Source organism: Scyliorhinus torazame, chromosome 8 (assembly GCF_047496885.1).
Source record: "Scyliorhinus torazame isolate Kashiwa2021f chromosome 8, sScyTor2.1, whole genome shotgun sequence".
NCBI lineage: Eukaryota > Metazoa > Chordata > Chondrichthyes > Carcharhiniformes > Scyliorhinidae > Scyliorhinus > Scyliorhinus torazame.
This window is the reverse complement of record NC_092714.1, coordinates 163,610,493-163,633,044: the sequence shown is the minus strand read 5'-3', so window position 1 is coordinate 163,633,044 and position 22,552 is coordinate 163,610,493. Positions and strand designations below refer to the sequence as shown.

The window sequence follows — 22,552 nt, the reverse complement described above, 5'->3', positions numbered from 1 at the left end:
GATGATTTGTTCATTGAACATGAAGAGAACGATCACAACTCTGAAACAGAAAGCGATGATTTGTCCAACAAAACAATACACACAATACTGCTCAGACATGGCTGAGTTATTTGGAGATCCTGATCACAGCATCAGCAACAGGCAAAGCAGTGGCTTAAGATCTGAAATTATGATAAAATGGCGACCGTAAACGTATTGATGAAAAAGTTTGACCCCGAACACGGTCACTGCCGTCACCTATGCAGTGGGAAAGGTCGGCACTGAAGCTGTACGGCGATGCATTGCAAGTCAGCGACAGAGGCTTAGCTGCGTCAAAATGAGACAGTACGCTGGACAAACCCAATATCCGCTTCACCAAATGGAAAGCAACTTTTTGTCCATCACCCAAACGCAGGGTCGCCGTTTCTGTTGAACAAAGTGAAGGGTGGACAGAATTGTTGCCAAATTCGCTATAAATTGGACATAATTCATCAGGCCCAAGAAAGAGCGAATCTCCGCAGCATCATGTGGTGTGAGGGCCATCTTTATTGCATGTACTTTGTTGGCAACTGAGTGTTGCCCAATCAACCCATACCCTAAATATACCACCTCCTTCGCATTGAAGACACATTTCGATTTATGCAGACGGACGCCATATACTGGAAACAACTGCAGCACTGCTTCAAGGTTTTTCAGGTATTCTGCCTCCATTGACACGTGATTAACACATTGTCAAGATGGACAGCAACGCATGAGAGACCGCTGAAACTTGAAGCATGCCGACGAGATGGTGAAATGAAGTCGGGAGTGTACCCATATAAGCCTTCAGGAATATTAATTGTAAAGTACTTTCTCGAGGCCTTGTACAATTTGAGCTGCAAATAAGTCATACAATCAGAGGTTTATAGCATGGAAACAGGCCCTTCGGCCCAATTTGTTCATGCTGCCCAGTTTTTACCACTAAGCTAGTCCCAACTGCGCTCATTTGGCTCATATTCTTCAATATCAATCTTAACCATATAACTGTCAAATGTTTTTTAAAGACAAAAATGTACCCACCTCTACTGTTGCCTCTGGCAGCTTGATCCAGACACTCAGCACCCTCTATGTGAAAAAACTGCCCCTCTGGACCCTTTTGTATCTCTCCCCTCTCACCTGAAACATATACCCTTGAGTTTTAGGCTCCCCTGCCTTTGGGAAAATATGTTGACTATCTACATTATCTATGCCCCTATTTTTTATAGACCCATGTAAGATCGCCCCTGAGTCTCCTACGCTCCAGGGAAAAAAGTCCCAGTCTATCCAGCCTCTCCTTAAAACTCAAACCATCAAGTCCCGGTAGCATCCGAGCAAATCTTTTCTGCACTCTTTCTAGTTTAATAATATTCTTTCTTTAATAGGGTGATCAGAACTGAACACAGTGGCCTTACTAATGTCTTATACAACTTCAACAAGATGTCCCAACTCCTATATTCAATGTTCTGACCAATAAAACCGAATGCCGAATGCCTTCTTCACCACCTTGTCCACCTGTGACTCCACTTTCAAGCAGCTATGAACCTGTACTCACAGGACTCTTTGTTTTACAACTCTCTCCACACCCTACCATTAACTGAGTAGGTCCTGCCCCAATTCAATCTACCAAAATGCACCACCTCACATTTATCAAAAGTAAACTACATCTGCCATTCATTGGCCGACTGGCTCAATTGTTCAAGAACAAAGAACAAAGAACAATGAAGCATAGGAACAGGCCCTTTGGCCCTCCAAGCCTATACCGGTCATGATATCACCAGTGGCCAAAACCCGCAGCACCTCCTCATACCGTACCGCTCTATACGCATCCTATCAATGAATTTGTTGAGATATCTTTTGAACGCTGATAATGTATTTGCTTCCACACAACCTCCCCTGACGCACGTTTCAGGCACTCACCACCCTCTGCATAAAAAATCTGCCTCATACTGTAGCCACCTGGGTTGGCCATTTCCTGACTTAAAATGGAGAACCGCAAAGGCTGAAGGGAAATTCAGCCAACACAGGCAAAGACTAGCAAATACAGAAATCATGTATATTGGAACCTGCAAAACAACCAGACAGCACTGAAACCAGCAGCCATCTGCATAGTAATGCAGCAACCATCTACATAGTAATGTGCGACTCCCAGGCCCAATGGCAACAGTTAAGGTAAATAAAGCCAAGCCAGACTCCTCGGCGCCAGCAGTAGCCAAGACAAAGGAAGACCAATGGACACTTCGGGACCGCCTAGCAATCAGGGAACCGCTCCAGCATTGGAGAAATCGATCCAAGTGATCGGAAAGTAGTCTAATCACTTGGAACCAGGTACGGGGTCCGCCCCGAAGGGAGGGAAGACCCTGGGGACTATAAAGTAAAGCCCCCAAGTTCAAATCGTTCTTCTTTGGCAGGGTCACTCAGCAACTTGAACCAACCCTTGACAGTGACCTGTCTTGTTGCCTCCAAGCAAGTAAGTCTCAAGTCAACGCTCGCTACGAGATAGGCGCTCCTAGCTACCAGTCCATACCAGCTTTTGAATCCCACAGACTTAGGACCTGAACAAAAGGCCATTTGTTCCCCTGACCTGGTGGGCCAGTCCGAAGCTAAGTATAGGCCTGTTAGTGATAGAAATAGCCTAGAAAGTAGAGTTTATGCATGAGTAGTGATTTACTGTGTATAATAAATGTGTTTTGATTGGAATCTTACTAATTGGTGTGTTGAGTTATTGATCATTACCTGAACTTGAACCTCGTGGCGGTATCATAAAGATACCTGGCGACTCTAGAGCAAAGGTTCTAAAACAGAGCCAATTGAACCAACCAAAAGTTAGCAATATATTACTGGCGACATCCTGACGGGACCCAATCTAGAAGTGGCTTAACCACTCCGGGTGAAACCAAAATTTGAATTAGAAATCCAATTGGGAACAGAAAAACCACAAGTGTTCAAGCAGTTCTGATCAATCCTCATAATTTGGAAGTGTGTTAATGCATACGTAACTAACAGGGCGATAAGGTAAACTGATAGATTTTCTGTTGCGACAAACCTGTCGGGAGTTTGTATATCGGAAAATAGCGAAAGCCGTACCCGTAATTACAGCACCGCCTTATTACCCCTCGTTCCAAATTTTAAGAGAAGTATTTAGAGAGGAAAGATGGCAATGCAGGCAATGCAACGCCTCATGAATCCCAAAGAACTCGTGGTCGCAGCGACCAGCAGTAGAGTAGGACAGTGTCCCGTTTGGGAAGAGGAAATCAGAAAGTACCTCAAAGAGAAAGGATGGCCCCTTTGGAGCGAATTCTGTGAAAATGAGGAAACAGGTCCCGGGAGTATAGGACATACTTGGTGGGAGAACCTGAGCAAAATCCATAAGAAAAGCTTGGGAAAAGCTCGCAAGCTGATGGCAATCGTGTCCTGTTTGGCACAATTGCGAGGCACAGAGGAGGTCGTTCGGACGCTCCTCAGAGAGATAGAGGAGGCACATGGAATGAGTAAGGTCGATGTGAGCGTGATAGAGAAAGAGAACCTAGAATTAAGAAGGAAGTTAGCAGCAAAGGACGGAGAGGTGGATATGCCAAGAGGGGACACCAGTCTTGTCTGGCGCACTTAAGCAGCTTCCAGACACAGTACGAAAAGGCCTATCAGGACACGCAACATGCAGTCCTGGTAAGAGAGGAAACAGAGAAACAGGTAGAGGCATTGCAAAGGCAGTGTAGCGACCTGAAAGCAGCATTACGAGCACTCCATGCTACCACCACGGAGCACAGACAGAGCTCATTTGATCACGCAAAGTGCCGGAAGCAGATTGCAGAACTGCAGTCTTTACTTTCAGTTCAGAATGGATTCCAGAGCACCTTTGGATCCAAATTAGATGAGGAAGACAGCCCGGATTGGGAAGAATTAAATGAGACCACGCATAGATATGTTCAGGGAACATGTGCGCAAGGAAAGCCCCAGAAGAGAAAAGCGCCCCAACCCCCCACAGAGCAGATAATTCAGGCACCAATGAATCCAGTAACTACCCACCGCACTGTCACATCGGACGGAGATACAGAATTTCTTTATACCACCCCCTTAACCGTGACCCAATTACGGGACGCGTGCGAGAAAATCACACCGTTCCTCCCCACCTCAGACCCCCACCACTTCTTTGCTCGAGTAAAGCAGCAGGCGACCATGTACGGCCTGGACGAGCGTGAGCAAGTGAAGCTCACAGTTTTGAGTTTAGACCCTTCGGTCGTAGCAGCCCTTCCCGACCCACAGAATGGAGGAGGAGGCACCCTTGCAGAAATGCATGCAGCAATCCTCGATGCGATCGGCTACAACAGAGGTGACCCCGTAGAAGGCCTGAATAAGTGCAGGCAGAGAAAGACGGAACACCCATAGCGTTTGCTGGATGCCTGTGGATCTATTTCACAGCAGTTTTTGGAAATTGAGAACCCCGCATGGGTAAATGAAGGTAGGAACAGCCCCCCACAGAAACCACAGGAGTGTTACAAATGTGGACACTTATGTCACTTTGCACGAGAATGCAATGCCCCACGAAAGCCACAGAGAGCACAGCAGGCAGGCACTCTGAATAAGAATAGGACAGAGCCCATACATAGTGTAAGCACCCGTTTAGACCAGACGGAACGGACTGACAGTGTTTGGGCTCCTCCAGTTGAGTCTGCGACACCCTTTGGGATAGGTCCGGCCGACCAGTAGTTGCAGTAAAGATATGGGGACAGCCCATCGAATTTCTCTGGGACACAGGAGGGTCCCGCACCACAATAAATTCCTCCACCATATTCCGAAAAGACACGTGGCCCACTACAGCCACCATCACCCTCAGCGGCTTCACAGGCCACTCACAGCAGGGACACATTACAGCCCCTGTACCCATTCAGATTGGCAATATAACGACAAAGCACCCCATAGTTTTAGTCGATCTACCCCACAATTCATATTGATTTTATGAATTCCCACAACCTGTCCTTTGATCCAGTCAACCAATGTGTCTGGAAAATGGCAAAATCCGCAAGAGCCCCCGCAACGCTTACAATAGGAGAATATGCAAACAAGATGAGCGCAGTCAGCGAATTTTGGTTTGACCCGACCACAATTAGCACAGACAAGCAGGTAAGGGCAGTTCTGCAGAAGCACAGGACGGCATTCGCGACCCACAAACATGACTCTGGCCGGATGACTGGTTCCGTTCAAATCACAGGACCTGACCCGAGACCCCAAAAGCAATATGGATTTCCCCAAGAGGCAGAGGGAGAAATCGCAAAAGTTAGCGACAGCTTATTAGAGCAGGGCGTACTCAGATCAGTAGCTTCCACTAATAATGCCCCGATATGGCCAGTGAGAAAGCCCGATGGATCATGGCGACTGACCATCAATTACCGGGAACTCAACAAAGTCACCCCCACAGCAGCCCCCACGGTAGCCACAAGTCCCGAGACCATGCTCAAACAGGTACTCCACTCACAACACTTTACGGTTTTGGACATCAGTAATGGATTCTGGTCCATTCCATTGGCAAAAGCGTGCCAATACAAATGTGCCTTCACTTTTAAAAATCAGCAGTACACGTGGACATGCCTTCCATAAGGATTCCACAACTCCCCCTCCATTTTCCACCGACAGCTGGCAAATGGTTTGTCAAAATTTTCTTGCCCCGAATGTCTGGTCCATTATGTGGACGACCTATTACTGCAGACAGACACCAAGGCAGAGCACATCGAGCTTCTGTCCGAACTCCTGGAACTCTTACATTCAATTGGATGTAAAGTAAACCCCAAAATGGCCCAGATTTTGGAAAACAAAGTGATATATTTGGGTACGATTATCACCCACGTTAAACGCGAGATTGAGCACAAAAGAATTGACTCGATTACCAAATTGCCCCTTCCGCAGAATGTTTCAGCCCTCCGGTCGTTCTTAGGACTGGTTGGCTACTGCCGAAACCACATTGACGGTTTCGCCAGCAAGGCAGCACCCCTCTTGGAGCTCCTAAAGAAAGGAGCCCCTTGGGAATGGCTTCCGCAGCATACGGATGCTGTGGATACTTTGAAAAGAGCCCTCATTGCAGCCCCCGCACTACAAGTTCCAGACCCGCTTTCCCCCTATGCGATAGAGGTAGCAAGCACAGACCGCACCCTTTTGGCCGTGCTCCTCCAGGAACGGCACGAACAGTTAAGGCCCGTGGCTTACGCCTCCAGAGTCTTAGATGCTGTGGAGCAGGGATTTTCAGCCTGTGAAAGGCACCTGCTCGCAGTTTTTTGGGCAGTACAATATTTTTCATACATAACCGGACTGAACCCCATCACAATCCTGACGGAACACACCCCCACCCAACCTTTACTGGACGAACGACTCAAGGACGGTACAGTCAGTCAAATAAGAGCAGCCAGATGAACCCTTCTTTTGCAGGGACGGGACATCACTGTTAAAAGGACCAAGACCCACACTTTCTTGGCAGATAACCTTCAGTACCCAGGCACCCCCCATGAATGTGAAATCATCTCACCGCACCACAACACAGGCCCCTTTATTGCAAAGACACCCCCCAGAAAGATAGGTAGTTCACCCCAGAGCCCCCAGCACACAGACACGTGCGCACCTTTAAGGATTTATGTGGATGGATCTTCCACTATATTAGAAGGGAAGCGCATTACAGGATGCGACATTTATGTTGAGGACGCGCAGGGACGCGCCCTAGAAGAAATATCACTAAAGCTACCAGGCCACTTAGGCGCGCAGGTGGCAGAACTAGCAGCCGTGGCGTACATTGTGGATCACCCAGATTCCTTCCCCAGCCCAGCAGACATATACTCGGACAGCTCTATATCTGCAATAGCCTTACAGAATTCCTACCCCTGTGGAAAGCAAGAGGATTTGTTTCCGCAGACGGAAAACCCCTTCCTTCAGCCCCATTGCTCCGCCAGATTTTAGAAAAAGCACAGAACAGGACATTCGGAATCTTTAAAGTTCGAAGTCACCACCGTTCCTCCCCCTCTGGAAATGTAAAAGCCGACGCACTGGCCAAAGCAGGTTCCAGGCATGGATATTTTTGGACACCCCCCGAAGGTGCATCAGTGAATGCAGTTCAGGTCTCGCAGACTAATATCGAGGATTTAGTGCAGGCTCAGAAGCAGGATAGCAATCTCAGGGAGATTTTAAAAGGACAATTTACAGCACCCTATGATAGGTTTAAAAATGCACTGACCACACATGACGGTGTGGTGTTAAAAGACACCCTTTATGTGGTTCCTGAACAGGACAGGAATCATCTCATTTGTTTATTCCATGACAGTCATGGACATCAGGGAATTGATCCCACTATAGCCCACCTCAGGCAGCTCTGTTGGTGGCCAAGCTAAAAAGAAGACGTAACACACTACGTTGAGAATTGCCTTATCTGTGCCCAGAACAATCCGGACAGATACGCCAAGAAAGCTCAACTTAGTCACACCCACCCCAGTAATGGCCCCTGGACTAACCTCCAGATTGATTTTATAGGACCATTGCCCCCTTGCAGGAATGGTTATAAGTATGTACTCATTGTGATAGACACGTTTACAAAATGGGTAGAGGCATTCCCATCCAGAACGAACACGGCAAAGACCACAGCCAAGATCTTAACCCACCACATCTTTACGAGATGGGGACTCCCTCGCAGCATTGAATCCGACCAAGGTTCCCATTTTACGGGACGTATCATGAAGAACGTCCTCACGATATCTGGCATTACTCAAAAATTCCACATCGTATACCACCCCCAGTCAAGTGGTATCGTGGAGCGCATGAATCGGACCCTAAAAGCTACCCGCCGAAAAATGGTCCAGCAAAACAACACCACTTGGGATTCAGTCCTCCCTTTTGCGCTGATGTTTTTGCGAAATACGGTTTCAACATCTACAGGTTACACCCCACACACCCTCATGACCGGACGCCCCATGAAAGGCACAGAATTTTTACTGGGATTAGATATGACCAGCCCCAAAGTGACGGCCCTCACACACGAGAAAGCAGTAGAACAACTGGTAGAGAATGTTAAAACGGCTCAGCTAGCAGCCGCGGTACGATTAGGCACACAAAAGAAACAGAGCAAGGCCTGTTTCGATATACAGTGCATGCGACTGAGTTTGAGGTTGGACAGCAAGTCATGCTCTCCATATACAACCCCAGCACATCCCTGTCACCGAAGTATTCGGGCCCGTACTCCATTGCGGACAAAGTAAGCCCCTCCGTGTATAAAATTAAGTACCCCAACGGAAAGACTGCGAGGTTCCATATTAACCAGCTTAAGGCATATGGCCCACAGTCCAACCACGCACACCACGTCATGCTCGATGCAGCAGACCACGCCCCACCCACAGCCAACGTAACCCTACCCTCCAGCAACACGTCCAGCCCAGCCACGTACTCAACCTCGACTCCACCCCCGACCTCTAGACTCCGCCCCGGAACGGCCACAGACAGCAGCAGCAGCGACAGCGACTGTGACTCAGATAATAGCCACAGCACGCCTCCCTACTATCCCCAGGCAACAGGACCCACACCCAGCGAATCTGACCACGATTCGAGTGATCCCTTCCTCATCACTTTCCTCAATAAACCCCACCAAAGACCACTGCCCTACGATTACGACCCCGATTCCGTCCCCACAGAACTAGACACCACCTTTTGGCACCGCGACAACTCATACAGGCTCGTCCGGAACGACGAGATGGACCCCAAATCGCGCCATGCAGCCCTATCAGCCCTGATACATTCGAGAGTATGGCATCCGGGAGACCGCTGAGTGCTTGTCAGACCCCCGTTCATAACTGCCCTTCTGGTTCGAAGGTAGAACCTTTACGGCAACCCCCCACGATGACTACATTTTTTGCCCGTTCTTGCCGGTTGCTCAGGCAGTGGAGAAACGGCATTGGTCTCCGCCCTGCCTGAGGACCCCCCCCTCTGGTCAGCTACGCTCGGGTAGAGCACACAGGGCATCGGTCGCTGTCCTACCCGGGGATTCCATCCAATTCTTACCCGTCGCGGCCCATACGCACCTCATTTTGGCACTTTTGGTTCAAAAAGTTTTGTTTTGTTTTCAGGCGACCCTTAGGTTGCCATCCCTATGCTATTTACATCCTCAAACATTTGGATGGTGAATCGCACAGCCTGCGAGACGGCTTACACTGTTTCAGTATTTTTATTAAGTGTGTCTTGTCCTGAATATTCGGGTTTTTTTTTAATGAGGGAGTCACACATGGTGACAAATTATAAAGGGAGAATTGGCACTAAAGAACAGACATACTAACAGACGAGATATTAAACCAAGATAGCAACAGACACTATGCTTGATCCCATAGAACCCCAGAAGCTCCAGGAAAAGAGACGAAACGGAAAGGAAGAGAACAGAAGAGAACGAAGAAGACAACAATGCATACGGCATGCGTGTTTTTCGTTATTGCAATGTGTAACCGGTTGCGCGCAAACGCGAACCCCCTGACCCCAACCGTTAATGATTCACTTCCCCATAGCACCCAGAGCCCAGTAACAGGCAACACCACACCATCATGGTGTGATAAGCTCCTAACTTGGTACTCCCTTTCCTACATAGTCGAATCCCTATTAGTGTTGGTGATACTCTGCAGCATCGTGCAGACTATCCGCATGAGGAAATGGAGAAAAATTTAGTCATCGTGGGGGGTTGCCGTAAAGGTTCTACCTTCGAACCAGAAGGTATACTCGCACCCCGGTATACAGAATGAAATCCCCTATTTTCGGTTTTCACCAGGCCCCCGAACCTGTCGATCTATAATAAAGGACATTCGTTTGCGTTTCTCTGTAAATAAAGAAATGGTAATATGTACACCCCTGTGCTTGACTGCCAAGCCAGGAAAAATGTAAATGCTGCTTTCATTTTGTATTGTTTAGGAAGTTAATATGACTGAATGTTTAGTGAGTGTAGTTTATTGAGGACAGTTAGAGGTACCGTTTTTAAAAATTTTGTAATGCATGTCCCTGTTTTGACATAGCGCCACTTAGAAATTGTTAGTTAAAATTTTTCTTTCTTGTTATGGTCAGTGTAGAGGCCACAGAAGAGTGCTCGCCGGGTCAGGGAATGAAGACAACGCAGTTATGTGATCCTTCACGCTTCGCGTTAGGGATCACAAGGAGGGTGTGTAGCCACCTGGGTTGGCCACTTCCCGACTTAAAATGGAGAACCGCCAAGGCTGAAGGGAAATTCAGCCAACACAGGCAAAGTCTATCAAATACAGAAATCATGTATATTGAAACCTGCAAAACAACCAGACAGCACTGAAACCAGCATAGTAATGCAGCAGCCATCTACATAGTAATGTGCAACAGGCACAATGGCAACAGTTAAGGTAAATAAAGCCAAACCAGACTCCTCGGCGCCAGCAGGAGCCAAGACAAAGGAAGACCAATGGACACTTCGGGACCGCCTAGCAATCAGGGAACCGCTCCAGCATTGGAGAAATTGATCCAAGTGATCGGAAAGTAGTCCAATCACTTGGAGCCAGGTATGGGGTCCGTCCCGAAATGCAAGAAGCCCCTGGGGACTATAAAGTAAAGCCCCCAAGTTCAAATCGTTCTTCTTTGGCAGGGTCACTCAGCAACTTGAACCAACCCTTGACAGTTGTTGCCTCCAAGCAAGTAAGTCTCAAGTCAATGCTTGCAAGAGATAGGCACTCCTAGCTACCAGCCCATACCAGCTTTGAATTCCGCAGACTCAGGACCTGAACGAAAGGCCATTTGTTCCCCTGACCTGGTGGGCCAGTCCGAAGCTAAGTATAGGCCTGTTAGTGATAGAAATAGCCTAGAAAGTAGAGTTTATGCATGAGTAGTGATTTACTGTGTATAATAAATGTGTTTTGATTTGAATCTTACTAATTGGTGTGTTGAGTTAGTGATCATTACTTGAACTTGAACCTCGTGGCGGTATCATAAAGATATCTGCCGACTCTAGAGCAAAGGTTATAAACCAGAGCCAATTGAACCAACCAAAAGTTAGCAACAGTACATCTCCTCTAAACTTTCCCCCACGAACCTTAAACCTATGCCCGCTAGTGACTGACCCCTCCACTCCCATTCATTCTATTCATTGTTTTTTGAAAATATTTTTCTTGGCTTTTCTCATATTTATAAACAGTTGTTGCTTATACACATTACATTTTTCTTGCCCGTGCTAGTTTGCTTTATTTTACAGAGAGGTTTGTTTTGTCCTTCATCTGACTAACTATACGTACATTTTGCTGCCCTCTGGATCAGTCTATGATACCCCGCCCCCCCACTGGTTTCAGCATACTTCCTCTTCTCTTGTGGTTTCCGCATCCGTTCCCCCCCCCCACCCCCCACCACCCCCCCCACCTCCCCCACCCCCCCCCCCCCACCCCCCACCCCCCCCCCCCACCCCCCCCCCCACCCCCCACCCACCCCCACACCCCACCCCCCCTCCACCCCCCCCACCCCCCACCCCCCCCCCACCCCCCCACCACCCCCCCACCCCCCCCCCCAGCAGCTGTCCGTATATTTTCCCACATAGCCGCCCCTTCTCACTGCTTGTGCCTATCAGGTCCTTTAGTAGTGTGCTTTCTGGGGCCCCGGGATGCCCTTTGCGGAAGAAGTGCTTTATTTGGAGGTGTCTCAATTTTGATAGTTTCCACTTCCTCGTCAGTTCGTCCAGTGTCGCCAGTCTGCGCCCTACGTAGGAGTCCCCGACCGTGAGTGTGCCCCGTTCCGCCTCCATCTTTTGAAGGTGGTATCTAGCATGGCTGGGGGGAATCTGTGATTGCCACAGATGGGGGACATTTTGGTTATCCCGAAGTGCTGTCCCTTAGGTGTGGGGTCAGGACTGGTGCGAATTCTTTTGTAGAAGTCCACCGGGAACCCGTCGGGTCCTGGTGCCTTCCCCGCCTGCATGGAGCTGATGCTCGCCATGATTTCTCCTCGGTCTATTGGTGCTTCCAGCTCCCCCAGTCTGTCTTCCCCCACCACTGGCAGTTCCAGTCTGTCTAGGAACTGTTTCATTCCTGCATCCGGTCGGGGGGGGGGGGGGGGGGGTCGGAGGTGTACAGTCCCCGATAGAAGGTCTTGAATGCTCGATTGACCTCCTTTGGCTCTGTTCCCAGTCTGCCTCTGCTATCCTTAACATGCGCTATTTCCCTCATGGCTGCCTGCTTTCTCAGCTGGTGAGCCAATAGGCGGCTAGCCTTGTCTCCGTGTCTGCCGGAGTTGGTACACTGATTTCCTGGTGGGTAGCAGGTTAAAGTCTGTTTGCAGCTTTTTCCTCTCCGCCAGCAGCCCTACGGTCGAGACATCGGAGTATTTTCTATCGACTTCCAGAATGGAGTCCATTAGCTGTTGCCTGGCCACCCTCTCTTCCCTATCTCTATTTGCCTTGTAGGCTATGATCTCTCCTTCACGGCCTTCAGTGCCTCCCAAAATAGAACATAGAACATAAAATGTGGAGGGTGAGACCTCCCCGTTTTGGTTGCTACTAACGTAATCGCCTCTGGCCTGCGATATTTTTGGCAGAAAGCCTTATCGGCCAGGAGGTCCGTGTCCAGCCTCCATGTGGGGTTGTGCATCCGGCCTGTCTCCAACCTCACATCCATATAATGTGGAGCGTGGTCAGAGATAACGATCGCGGAGTAGTTCGTTCCCGTGATCCCTGGAAGCACCGATTTCCCCACTGCAATGAAGTCGATACGGGTGTATACTTTGTGCACCTGCGAAAAGAACGAGAACTTCTTTTCTCCCGGGCACAGGAACCTCCATGGGTCCACCATGAAGGCCCCTAGCGCCCTAGCCATGCCAGACTTTTTCCCCATTCTGGGGTTTGATCGGTCGGTCAGTGGGTCCAGCACGCAGTTAATGTCGCCCCCCTAATCAGTAGGTGTGTGGCAAGGTCAGGGATTTCCGCTATGGTCTTCTTTATGAATTCTGAATCGTCCCAGTTGGGAGCATACACATTTACCAGTACGACCGGTGCCCCTTCCAGGACACCGCTGACCATGACGTATCTTCCCCCTGGGTCTGTAACTGTCTTGGTTGCCGTAAACCTCGTCCTTTTGCTAATTAATATTGCTATCCCCCTAGCCCTCGTCCGGTAGCATGAATGGTAAGTCTGTCCCACCCAGCCCTTCCTTCCCAGCAGTCGGTCCTTCTCCCTCAGGTTCGTCTCTTGCAGGGTAGATTATGTCTGCTTTTTGGCCTCTTAGGTGGCCGAAGACTCTGGATCTTTTCACTGGGCCGCTGAGTCCCTTTACATTCCAGGTAACAATCCTGGTGGGGGGTTTCTGACGCCCAGTCCTATGGGATCACCCATACTACAGGGACGCGCCCCTGCACTCTGGGGTTTCCACTAAGGGGCTGTCCAAAATGGCCAGGGTCGCTGCTCTCACCATGGGGTCGGGCCCCAGCGCTCCGGGGTTTCCCTTTGTCCAGGGGGCACCCAATGTGGCCAGCAGCTGTGTGTACATCACACGGGTGCGCCCCTGCGCTCTGGGGTCTCCCTCCACCCTGATGCCCTCTCGAGTGGCAGTTTGCGGCGCCCCCTTGGTTCCTCGCCCCGCTCCTTGCCCGTGGAGGCTTTGGAGTGGGTGCAGAGGAGATTTACCAGGATGTTGCCGGGTATGGAGGGAAAATCTTATGAGGAAAGGCTGATGGACTTGAGGTTGTTTTCGTTGGAGAGAAGAAGGTTAAGAGGAGACTTAATAGAGGCATACAAAATGATCAGGGGGTTAGATAGGGTGGACAGTGAGAGCCTTCTCCCGCGGATGCAAATGGCTGGCACGAGGGGACATAGCTTTAAACTGAGGGGTAATAGATATAGGACAGAGGTCAGAGGTAGGTTCTTTACGCAAAGAGTAGTGAGGCCGTGGAATGCCCTACCTGCAACAGTAGTGAATTCGCCAACATTGGGGGCATTTAAAAGTTTATTGGATAAACATATGGATGATAATGGCATAGTGTAGGTTAGATGGCTTTTGTTTCGGTGCAACATCGTGGGCCGAAGGGCCTGTACTGCGCTGTATCGTTCTATGTTCTATGTCCTATGTCTGTACTGCTTCACTATCTCACCCTTCTCTTTGCTTCTCTTTTGTTCTGCGCTCTCCCCCAGATTCCTCCCCCCAGCCCCTGACCCTTTGTCCCCCCCTGCGTTCTCCCCGCCCTTCTGCCCCCCCCTCCCTTCCTTGTGCCAGGCGCTCCCTCTCCTCTGAGAGGCGTGCCGCGGCCCTCCTTCCTTCCTGCCCTCCCGTGCTGGCTCTCCTCGCTAGTACGGTGGCCCTCCTCCCAGTATTCGCTCAGTCCTGGCCCTGTTTAACCTTCCTCCTGCTGGCCCTTGTCCCGCCCTCCTGTTTGCTTTTCTCACCCTCATTTCCCTCACTCCACTCCCCCCCCCCCCCCCCCCCCATTGCATTGAGAGAGGAGGCAAGCTCTGAAACGAGGCAGCACAGTCCCGCGCAAGACATAAAACACATGTGCACAGTTCATGAGTCCATTGTCCGTGTTTGCGGTCTGTCTTCCGCTCTTTGTTCTGGTTTTCCCTACCTTTTCCATCCCCATGCCTTTCATTGCGGTTGCATGTGCTCCTCCCCCAGTTTGTTCGCTCTGTCGAACTCATCAGTCGCCGCTGGGGTGTTAAAATACAGCTCTTTCCCCTCAAATGTTACCCAGAGTTTGGCCGGGAATAACATCCCAAATTTTACCTTGCTTTTGTGCAGTGCTGATTTCACCTTGTTGAATTCAGCCCTTTTTTTGGCCAGGTCTGCCCCAATGTCCTGATACACCCTTATGGTCTTCCCTTCCCATGTACTCTGTTTCATATGCCGGGCCCACTTTAGGATTTTCTCCCTGTCTTGGAACCGGTGTAGCTTTGCAATAATCGCTCTAGGCTGGTCCCCGGCTTTGGGCTTGGGTCGGAGCGACCTGTGCGGGTTTGGGAAAACCTCCTTTCCCACTAGCTTGCCCATCATTTGGGTGATGTAGCCTGTTGGGTCTCTGCCCTCTATCCTCTCTATCCTCTATTTTAATGTTCTGCCGTCTGGACCTGTTTTCCTGGCACTCCACGTTCCCTCTTAGGCTCCCCTGGGCCGTTACTAACATTTCGACCACGGCTTCGAGGGTTATCACCATGTCGCTCTGGTCTAAGGCGGCCCTCTCTAACTCCAGAATCGTTTTTATCTGTGCTTTCACTTCCCTTTCCAGGCCTTCAATGGTCTGCTGCATTTTCTGCGTTGTCTCCTTCATCATTGCTTGGAACTCCGACCAGAGCGCCTCCTTTATCCTGGTCGCTGCGTCCTGCTCACGCTCCGCTGCTTGGTCCGCCATTGTTTTCCCTTTCCTCCGTCTCGTCTTGTGGTGCCGTCTGCCTGCGCGTCCGCGGCTCATGCACCTTTCCCTCGCTGCTGCTGCTTGCATCTCGCTGTCCCTTCGCTTTGGTGTTTTTATTTCCTCCAGCCATCTGTCTGTCTCTCTCTCTTTCCTTTTTCTTTCCCCGCTGCTGTTCCTTACCCTGAGGTTGCTCTTCCCTCCCCTGCTCCTCTGCTCTCGCTGGATCTGCCTCGGGCTTTAGGTTTCCTTCTTTTTTGTTGGGTGGGGGGGGGGAGGTTGATGTGGTTGGTTCCCTTTCTCCCTTCCTTCCTCTTTCCTTGTCTCTTTATTTATTTATCTGTTTATTTTTATTTTTCCCCCTTCTCCTCTTTTTTTTCCTCCTTCCTTCACACTGGATCAGGAGGGTTCGGGAGAGAAGATTCCTGGTGCGGACAGGAGTCCCTCTTTGTCTCGCCACTCATCACGTGGTCGCCCCATTCATTCTATTCATGCCTCTCATAATCTTGTAGACCTCTATCAGGTCGCCCATCAACCTCCGTCATTCCAATGAAAACAGTCCGAATCTCTTCCGCCTCTCCTCAGAGCTAACACCTTCCAGACCAGGCAACATCCTCGTAAACCTGCTCTGCACGCTCTCCATAGCCTCCACATCTCTCTGGTCGTGTGGCAACCAGAATCATGCGTGATATTCCAAGTGCGGCCTTACCAAGGTTCTATACAATTGTAGCATGACTTGCCAGTTTTTATACCCGATGCCCCGCCCAATGAAGGCAAGCATTCCATATGCTTTCTTGACTACCTTGTCTACTTGTGTTGCCACTTTCAAAGATCTGTGCACCTGTATGCCCAGATCACTCTGACTTTCTATATTCCTAAGAGTTTTGCAATTTACTGCATCTTTCCACCCCTATGTTAGACCTATCTAAATGCATTACCTCATATTTGTCCGGATTAAATTCCATTTGCTATTTCTCTGCCCAAATCTCCAACCTATCTATGTCCTACTGTATCCTCTGACAATCCTCAAAACTATCTGCCACTCCACCAATCTTGGTATCATCCGCGAACTTACGAATCAGACCAGCAAATCGTTTATGTACAGTACAAACAACAGAGGCCCCAGCACCGATCCCTGTGGAACACCACTAGTCACAATATTCCATTGAGAAAAGCACCCTCTACTGATACCCTCTGCCATCTGTGACCAAGCCAGCTCTGTATCCATCTTGTCAACTCACCTCTGATCCCGTGTGACTTCACCTTGTGTATCAGTCTACCATGAGGCACCTTGTCAAAGGCTTTACTGAACAACATCCACTCTTTGTCACCTCCTCAAAAACCTTTATCAAGTTAGTGAGGCTTGACTTCACTAAGGAATGGAAGGATATGGACTCCAGGTTTTAGTTCAGGCAGGTATCATAGTTAGCACAGGCATGTAGGACAGAAGGGCCTGTTCCTGTGCTCTATTGCTCTTTCTTCTTTGTAATTGCTGCAAAGGCGGACAGTCCAATCCAGTTTCATCGCTAGAACCACCCCGTCTCAGATCTGATCCAACACGTGTTGCGACACTACTGAGTCAGCAGCGCCAGTATTGAATTCCATCTGAATTAGGTGCCAGTTGACTTCTACCAGGTGCACTCACGGTGCAGCCACACAGTTCAACTGTACTTCTGACTCGTCTCCAGCTTCATCAGCCCTAGCACGGGTCTGACGTCTACTTCAGCCCAGGCGATCCCGCTGTCACGCTACCGGCGGCTGTGGAGACCTTGACATCCACACTTCCCACAGGGGGGGACGGAGTCAGCCCCTCCCAAGTCTGGAAAGAGCATGCGCCATGGCCTAGGACCTCGAGACCTTGGGTCCACTGCATTGTGGCAGTCCATTCTAGGCGTTGAAAGGCGGCAAGCGGGACATCGTTGAACGACATTGACCTTGATTCCTTGAAGCTCCTGCGCGCCGGGCCCCGGTGGCACTCTCCTGTGAAAGAGAAATCTGCAAAGCCTGCTGTGAACATTAGGGAACCTTCACCTAGAAGTCCTTTTTGTATGTCGAGATAATTAATACAGCAAACCAAACGGTCACAAAGGATATCCACCAATACAGCCCCATATTTTCAAAACTCTCCGATTTTCCGCAACAGGGAAACTTACTTGGCAACTGACTCCCCTTCCGACCTTGCCGCTGTATTAAATCTGTACTGATGCACAATGATAAGAGTGTGTCGCATTGAAATGGTTTCCCACCAGCTCAATGAGCTGGTCAAATGCTGGTATTGCTGGAAACGTGAGGCCCCTAATTATGTGGAATGTGTGCGCAGGCCGCCAATAGGATAACAATCTGGTGCTCATTTCCGATGAATGATAATAATAATCATTATTAATATCACAAGTAGGCTGACATTAACACTGCAGTTACTGTGAAAATCCCCTAGTAGGCACTATGGCGCCTGTCCGGGTATACTGAAGGAGAATTAAGAATGTCCAATTCACCTAACAAGCACGTCTTTCGGGACTTATGGGAGGAAACTGGAGCACCCGGAGGAATCCCACACGGACACAGGGAGAACGTGCAAACTCTGCACAGACAGTGGGCGTGATTCTCCGACCCCCCGCAGGCTCGGAGAATTGCCGGGGGGCGGCGTGAATCCCGCCCCCGCCGGCCGGCAAATTGTTCGGCACCGGAGATTCGGCGGGGGTTGGAATCGCGCCGGTCGGCGGCCCTGCCCGGCGATTCTCCAGCCCGCGATGGGCCGAAGTCCCACCAGCGTGAATTGAATCAGGTCCCTTACCGACGGGACCTGGCGGCGCGGGCGGGCTCCAGGGGTCTGGGTGGGGCGTGGGGCGATCTGGCCTCGGGGGGTGTCCCCATGGTGGCCTGGCCCGCGATCAGGGCCCACCGATCCACGGGCGGGCCTGTGCCATGGGGGCACTCTTTTACTACGCGTCGGCCGTGTAGGTCTCCGCGATGGCCGATGCGTAGGTGATCCCCCCCTGCGCAAGAGCGGGGATGACGTCAGCAGCCGCTGATGCTCCCGCGCATGCGCGGACTCCCGCCGGCTAGTGGAGTCCCTTCGACCCCGGCCGGCGTGGCGCCAAAGGCCTTCCATGCCAGCCGGCAGGGCACCAACCACTCCGTGGTGGGCCTCGCATCTAAAGGTGCGGGCCTAGCCCCTAAAGGTGCGGAGGAATCCGCTCCTTTGGGGTGGCCCGACGACGGAGTGGTTCACGCCACTCCGTCCCGCCGGTGCCCCCCGCCCTGCCGGGTAGGGGAGTATCCCGCCCAGTGACTCAAGCTGGGAATCGAACCTGGGATCCTGGCGCTATTGTTATGGGCCAGGGTTTAAAAACTCCAAAGTGTATTATGGAGTCCACCTGACCTACAACCTTTATGTTGAATTTGGAGAGGATGAGCACAAGAGTCTTCCTTTCAGGTGATTTTCAACAGATTTCTTTGGTGCTTTTAACCAAAAAGAACCAAGCTTTATTTTAAGAATTTAGTTAACATTTGTACAAACACACACAGCAAGCACTTTTATCCATTACAAACATAAAGAGCCCACACAGTAATCTATGTATAACCCTTAATGAATTGCCCTTTAACTGCTCCAATTCAATAACAAAATCCAAGTAAAACCAGAAACCCCTTTTCGAAGGCATGGCCCAGCACACAGCATTCTCACTTGTATAAGACTGATACTGATACTTTATTCCGCTTTCAAACAGCAGATATGAATTCCTTCCAGAAAGCAATTATCTATTTTATGTTACCATGCAGTCTGGAATAGCTTCTAAAATGAAGATAGAGAGGCAGGCCAAAATGTGAAAGCGAAACAAAAAAACCTGCAACTGCAGCTCAGCTCCACCCACACAAATGACATCACTGAAGCCATGTGTAAGACAAAAACCTTTCTTAAAGGGACACTCCCATGACACTATGAAGAAACAGTGCTAACCACTGTGCCGCCCCACATGCTGCTGGCCCGGATAACATATCTCAAGCATTCCGCATACTGATTCCAAGACTCAACTGTGGGGTCAAACGCATCCAATTGACTAAACAAAGGCATAGTGAAGTCGTCCTCACCATACCTTAGTCCAGGAGAAGCTAAATCACGGTGAGTTGGCGTAGGTGGCAGAGTAGCACGTCGACAGTTCTAGTTTATCTTCATCATCGGTTTAATAAAGGCGAAGGGAATCAGATGAGTAACGTAAAGAAGATGTTTATTTATAATAAGTAATATTTACAAAGGGGCCCGGTTAAATTCCCTTGTTTCCTCTCGATCAGTCGGTCGGTTCCTGTCTGGCCTACAACATGGTAGCTGCCCTGTAGTTAGTGGAGGAGCTAATAGTTCGAGAGCAACACAGGGAAAATAATCAAAGTAACCCTGTGTGTCCTATGCAAGTTATTACACCCCACCCCTTAGGATTACCAGCTGTCTGCTTCAATAAAATATTTTCTAACAAAAAAAGGATTACCAGCTGTCTCCTCCTGATGAGGCTGGCAGCACTGACTGCCTCTGCCACCATCTCCCAGGCACTGTTCAGTAGGTCATGCTTGTGTCTCTGGCCCACCCTGGGAAAGAGGGTGTCCGTCTGCTCCTCACAGACAGTTGTACTCCTCTACCTGTGCCTGCAGATGCTGGATGCTCGCTTACAACCCCTCATGTAGGCCCTGGCTCTGCGACTGCATCTCCGCAATAGCTGGGACCGTCTGCTCCAGAAGTCCAAAATCCATCTGAACGGAAGCTAGTCCCTGGGGATGGCACATCCTTCCTTTGTCCGCCCCTCGGGAGCTCTTCTCTCCACCTGGTGCACCGGAGCAGCTGTGTGATGCACAACAGAGGGTGTCCCATGAACCAACCGAGGTGAGTGTATCTGGGATGGTGGTGGGTGTTGGAGACAGCTGTGACGGGAAATCTGTTTCACCCCGGACTCAAGCTCCGGGGTGTCCTGGGTTTCAGGCATATAGCTTCCCTCCGTGTCGGTGTCGTCATCGCTGCTCGGCACCGGGTGGGTTCAGGTTGTGGCTGTCGCTGAGGGCGGGGGACACCAGAAAGATCCACCCCATCACCTGCAGCTCCTGAAAGACACAAGACAAGACGCATAATTAGACCGTGGGCTGGGGGGGAACGGGGTGGTGGAAATGAGGGTGGGGTGAGAATGGGGGTGAGGGTGGTGTGGGCGTGAGTGCTGGGGTGATGGTGGTTCTGGGGTGGGGAGTTGACACACATGTCACGGGAAACCGCAATTAAGCGGGGGTCCCACTTCCTCGCACACAGCTGGCCTCCACCCCGGCGACTTCCCGTTCAGCGCCTTCTGCACTGTAAAAATTCCATAATCAGGCAGCCTCCTTCCTGGGCTGGAGTACAGGTTCAACTGCTTCTCCTCCACCGCATCCAGGAGGGTCTCAAACTCAGTGCCTGTGAAATGGAGTGCTTCTCTCCTTGCTGCCATCTTGTTGGTTGGGATGGTGTGTGTGGGGAGTGCAATGTTTATATGTGGCTGCAGCTTGTCAGACTCCTGAGTGTCAGTCACGAACCGGCGAATCTGGCACCGTTTTTCATTGGAATCGATTGTGTTCCACATGGCACTGGTGCCAGCCCCTTAACAGTAGCTGAATTGGTCAAGGTGCGGTGCCAGTTTTGATTTCGAGGAACTCCACGAATCCTGCGTCGGCGTCAACACTTAGTCTTAGAAATGGAGAATCCAGCCCCAAATGTTTGCATGATCTCACTCTTCCCCACATTGACCTCCATCTATCATATTCTTATCCATTCACTTAGTCCCAAGTCTCTTTGTAACTTCCTGCTCCAATTCACACAAATGACTGACTTTGGAAACTTCGCGTTCAAACTTAGCTGAGCAAATAATGTTCCATACAGTACATTGAGGAAAACAAGTACACATTATGGGAGGCTGAAAAGACCTGGAAATGAAGAAGATTGAAGGTGGCAGAAAAAATACCTGCGTTAATGCTCTGGTTTCCAAAGTCATATTTAAACAATTTTCTGGGTCTTAGCCCTGTTCCTTGATCTTTTGTTTTTTCATCTTCCTCAAAGGCATTAAAGTTACTTTGATGATCTTTTCCACATATGCGTTTGAGAACAGAAGCACGGCTGGATGGACCTGTGCATACAATAGAGGAAACGGTTCAAAATAATGTATCTTCAACTGAATCTTCAAAAACTAGTTTCTCTTCATAAGAGGAAAAATGGCTTTGAATATTAAAATTACTGACAGACTTATTCCAAACTACTTCATTAAATTACCTAAAATATAAAAAAATAAAGGCAGGAAAAGAACTACTGTTCCATTTATAGGAATCGAGGAGCAGGAGTCAAACATTTAACCTCTAAAGCCTGTACCCCCATTCAATAAAATCACAGCTGATCTGTGACCTAACTCCATAAACTCACATTTATCCCATATAGTTATAGTCATATAGCACAGATACAGGCCCTCTGGTCCACCGTCTGTTCCGATTATCAAATATCCATAGCCTACCTGCCTTGGTGATTTTAGTCCTCATTCAGATGCTTCTTTTCAAAAAATGTTTTTATTGGCATTTGGTATGAGAAAAAGGGTTTTGCGTTTAAATGACACTTCAACAATGGTCATGGTAAATAACAAAGTAGAAACAGAAAAACATGAGCTCCTTGCTGTCACTATAAGCATTTAAATTTTTTTAATTTTTAAAAAATAAATTTAGAGTACCCAATTCATTTTTTTCAATTAAGGGGCAATTTAGCGTGACCGATCCACATAGCCTGCACATTGTGGGGCGAAATCCACGCAAACACAGGGAGAATGTGCAAACTCCACACGGACAGTGACCCAGAGCCGGGATCGAACCTGGGACCTCGGTGCCGTGAGGCAGCAGGGCTGTCACCACAACCATGACTGAGGTTCCAAAACGACTTCACATTTTTACAGCAGTGTTAATTTTTACAGTACGTTGACGGGTTATTACTGGGGTTCCTACGGCTTGGCGGTATGAGTTGCATAAGGCTTTGCCCACATATTTACAAATATCATTGGAATTCTTCCTCTCACTTGCCAGTTGTCTTTGTTTCGCTGGTCGGGGGTGGGTGGGGGGGGGGGGGGGGGGGGGGGGGGGGGGGGGGGCTGCAGGGCAGGGAAGTCCTGTTTCCATCCTTCAGTTTGAGTTTTCGAGGGAGGATGGGTCTGCTTGTTTCCCTGGTTCAGCCCGTGTGAGA

At 49.7% G+C, this 22,552-nt stretch overlaps 1 protein-coding gene across 1 annotated transcript in view; it reads right to left on the bottom strand.

The window, feature by feature from the left end:
* LOC140428892 (uncharacterized) overlaps positions 1-22,552 on the bottom strand; it is a 130,427-nt gene that overhangs the window by 41,248 nt on the left and 66,627 nt on the right. The window contains exon 5 of the mRNA XM_072515539.1: positions 21,300-21,461. Coding sequence (XP_072371640.1) covers positions 21,300-21,461 — 162 coding nt within the window. The remainder of the gene's footprint in view (positions 1-21,299; positions 21,462-22,552) is intronic.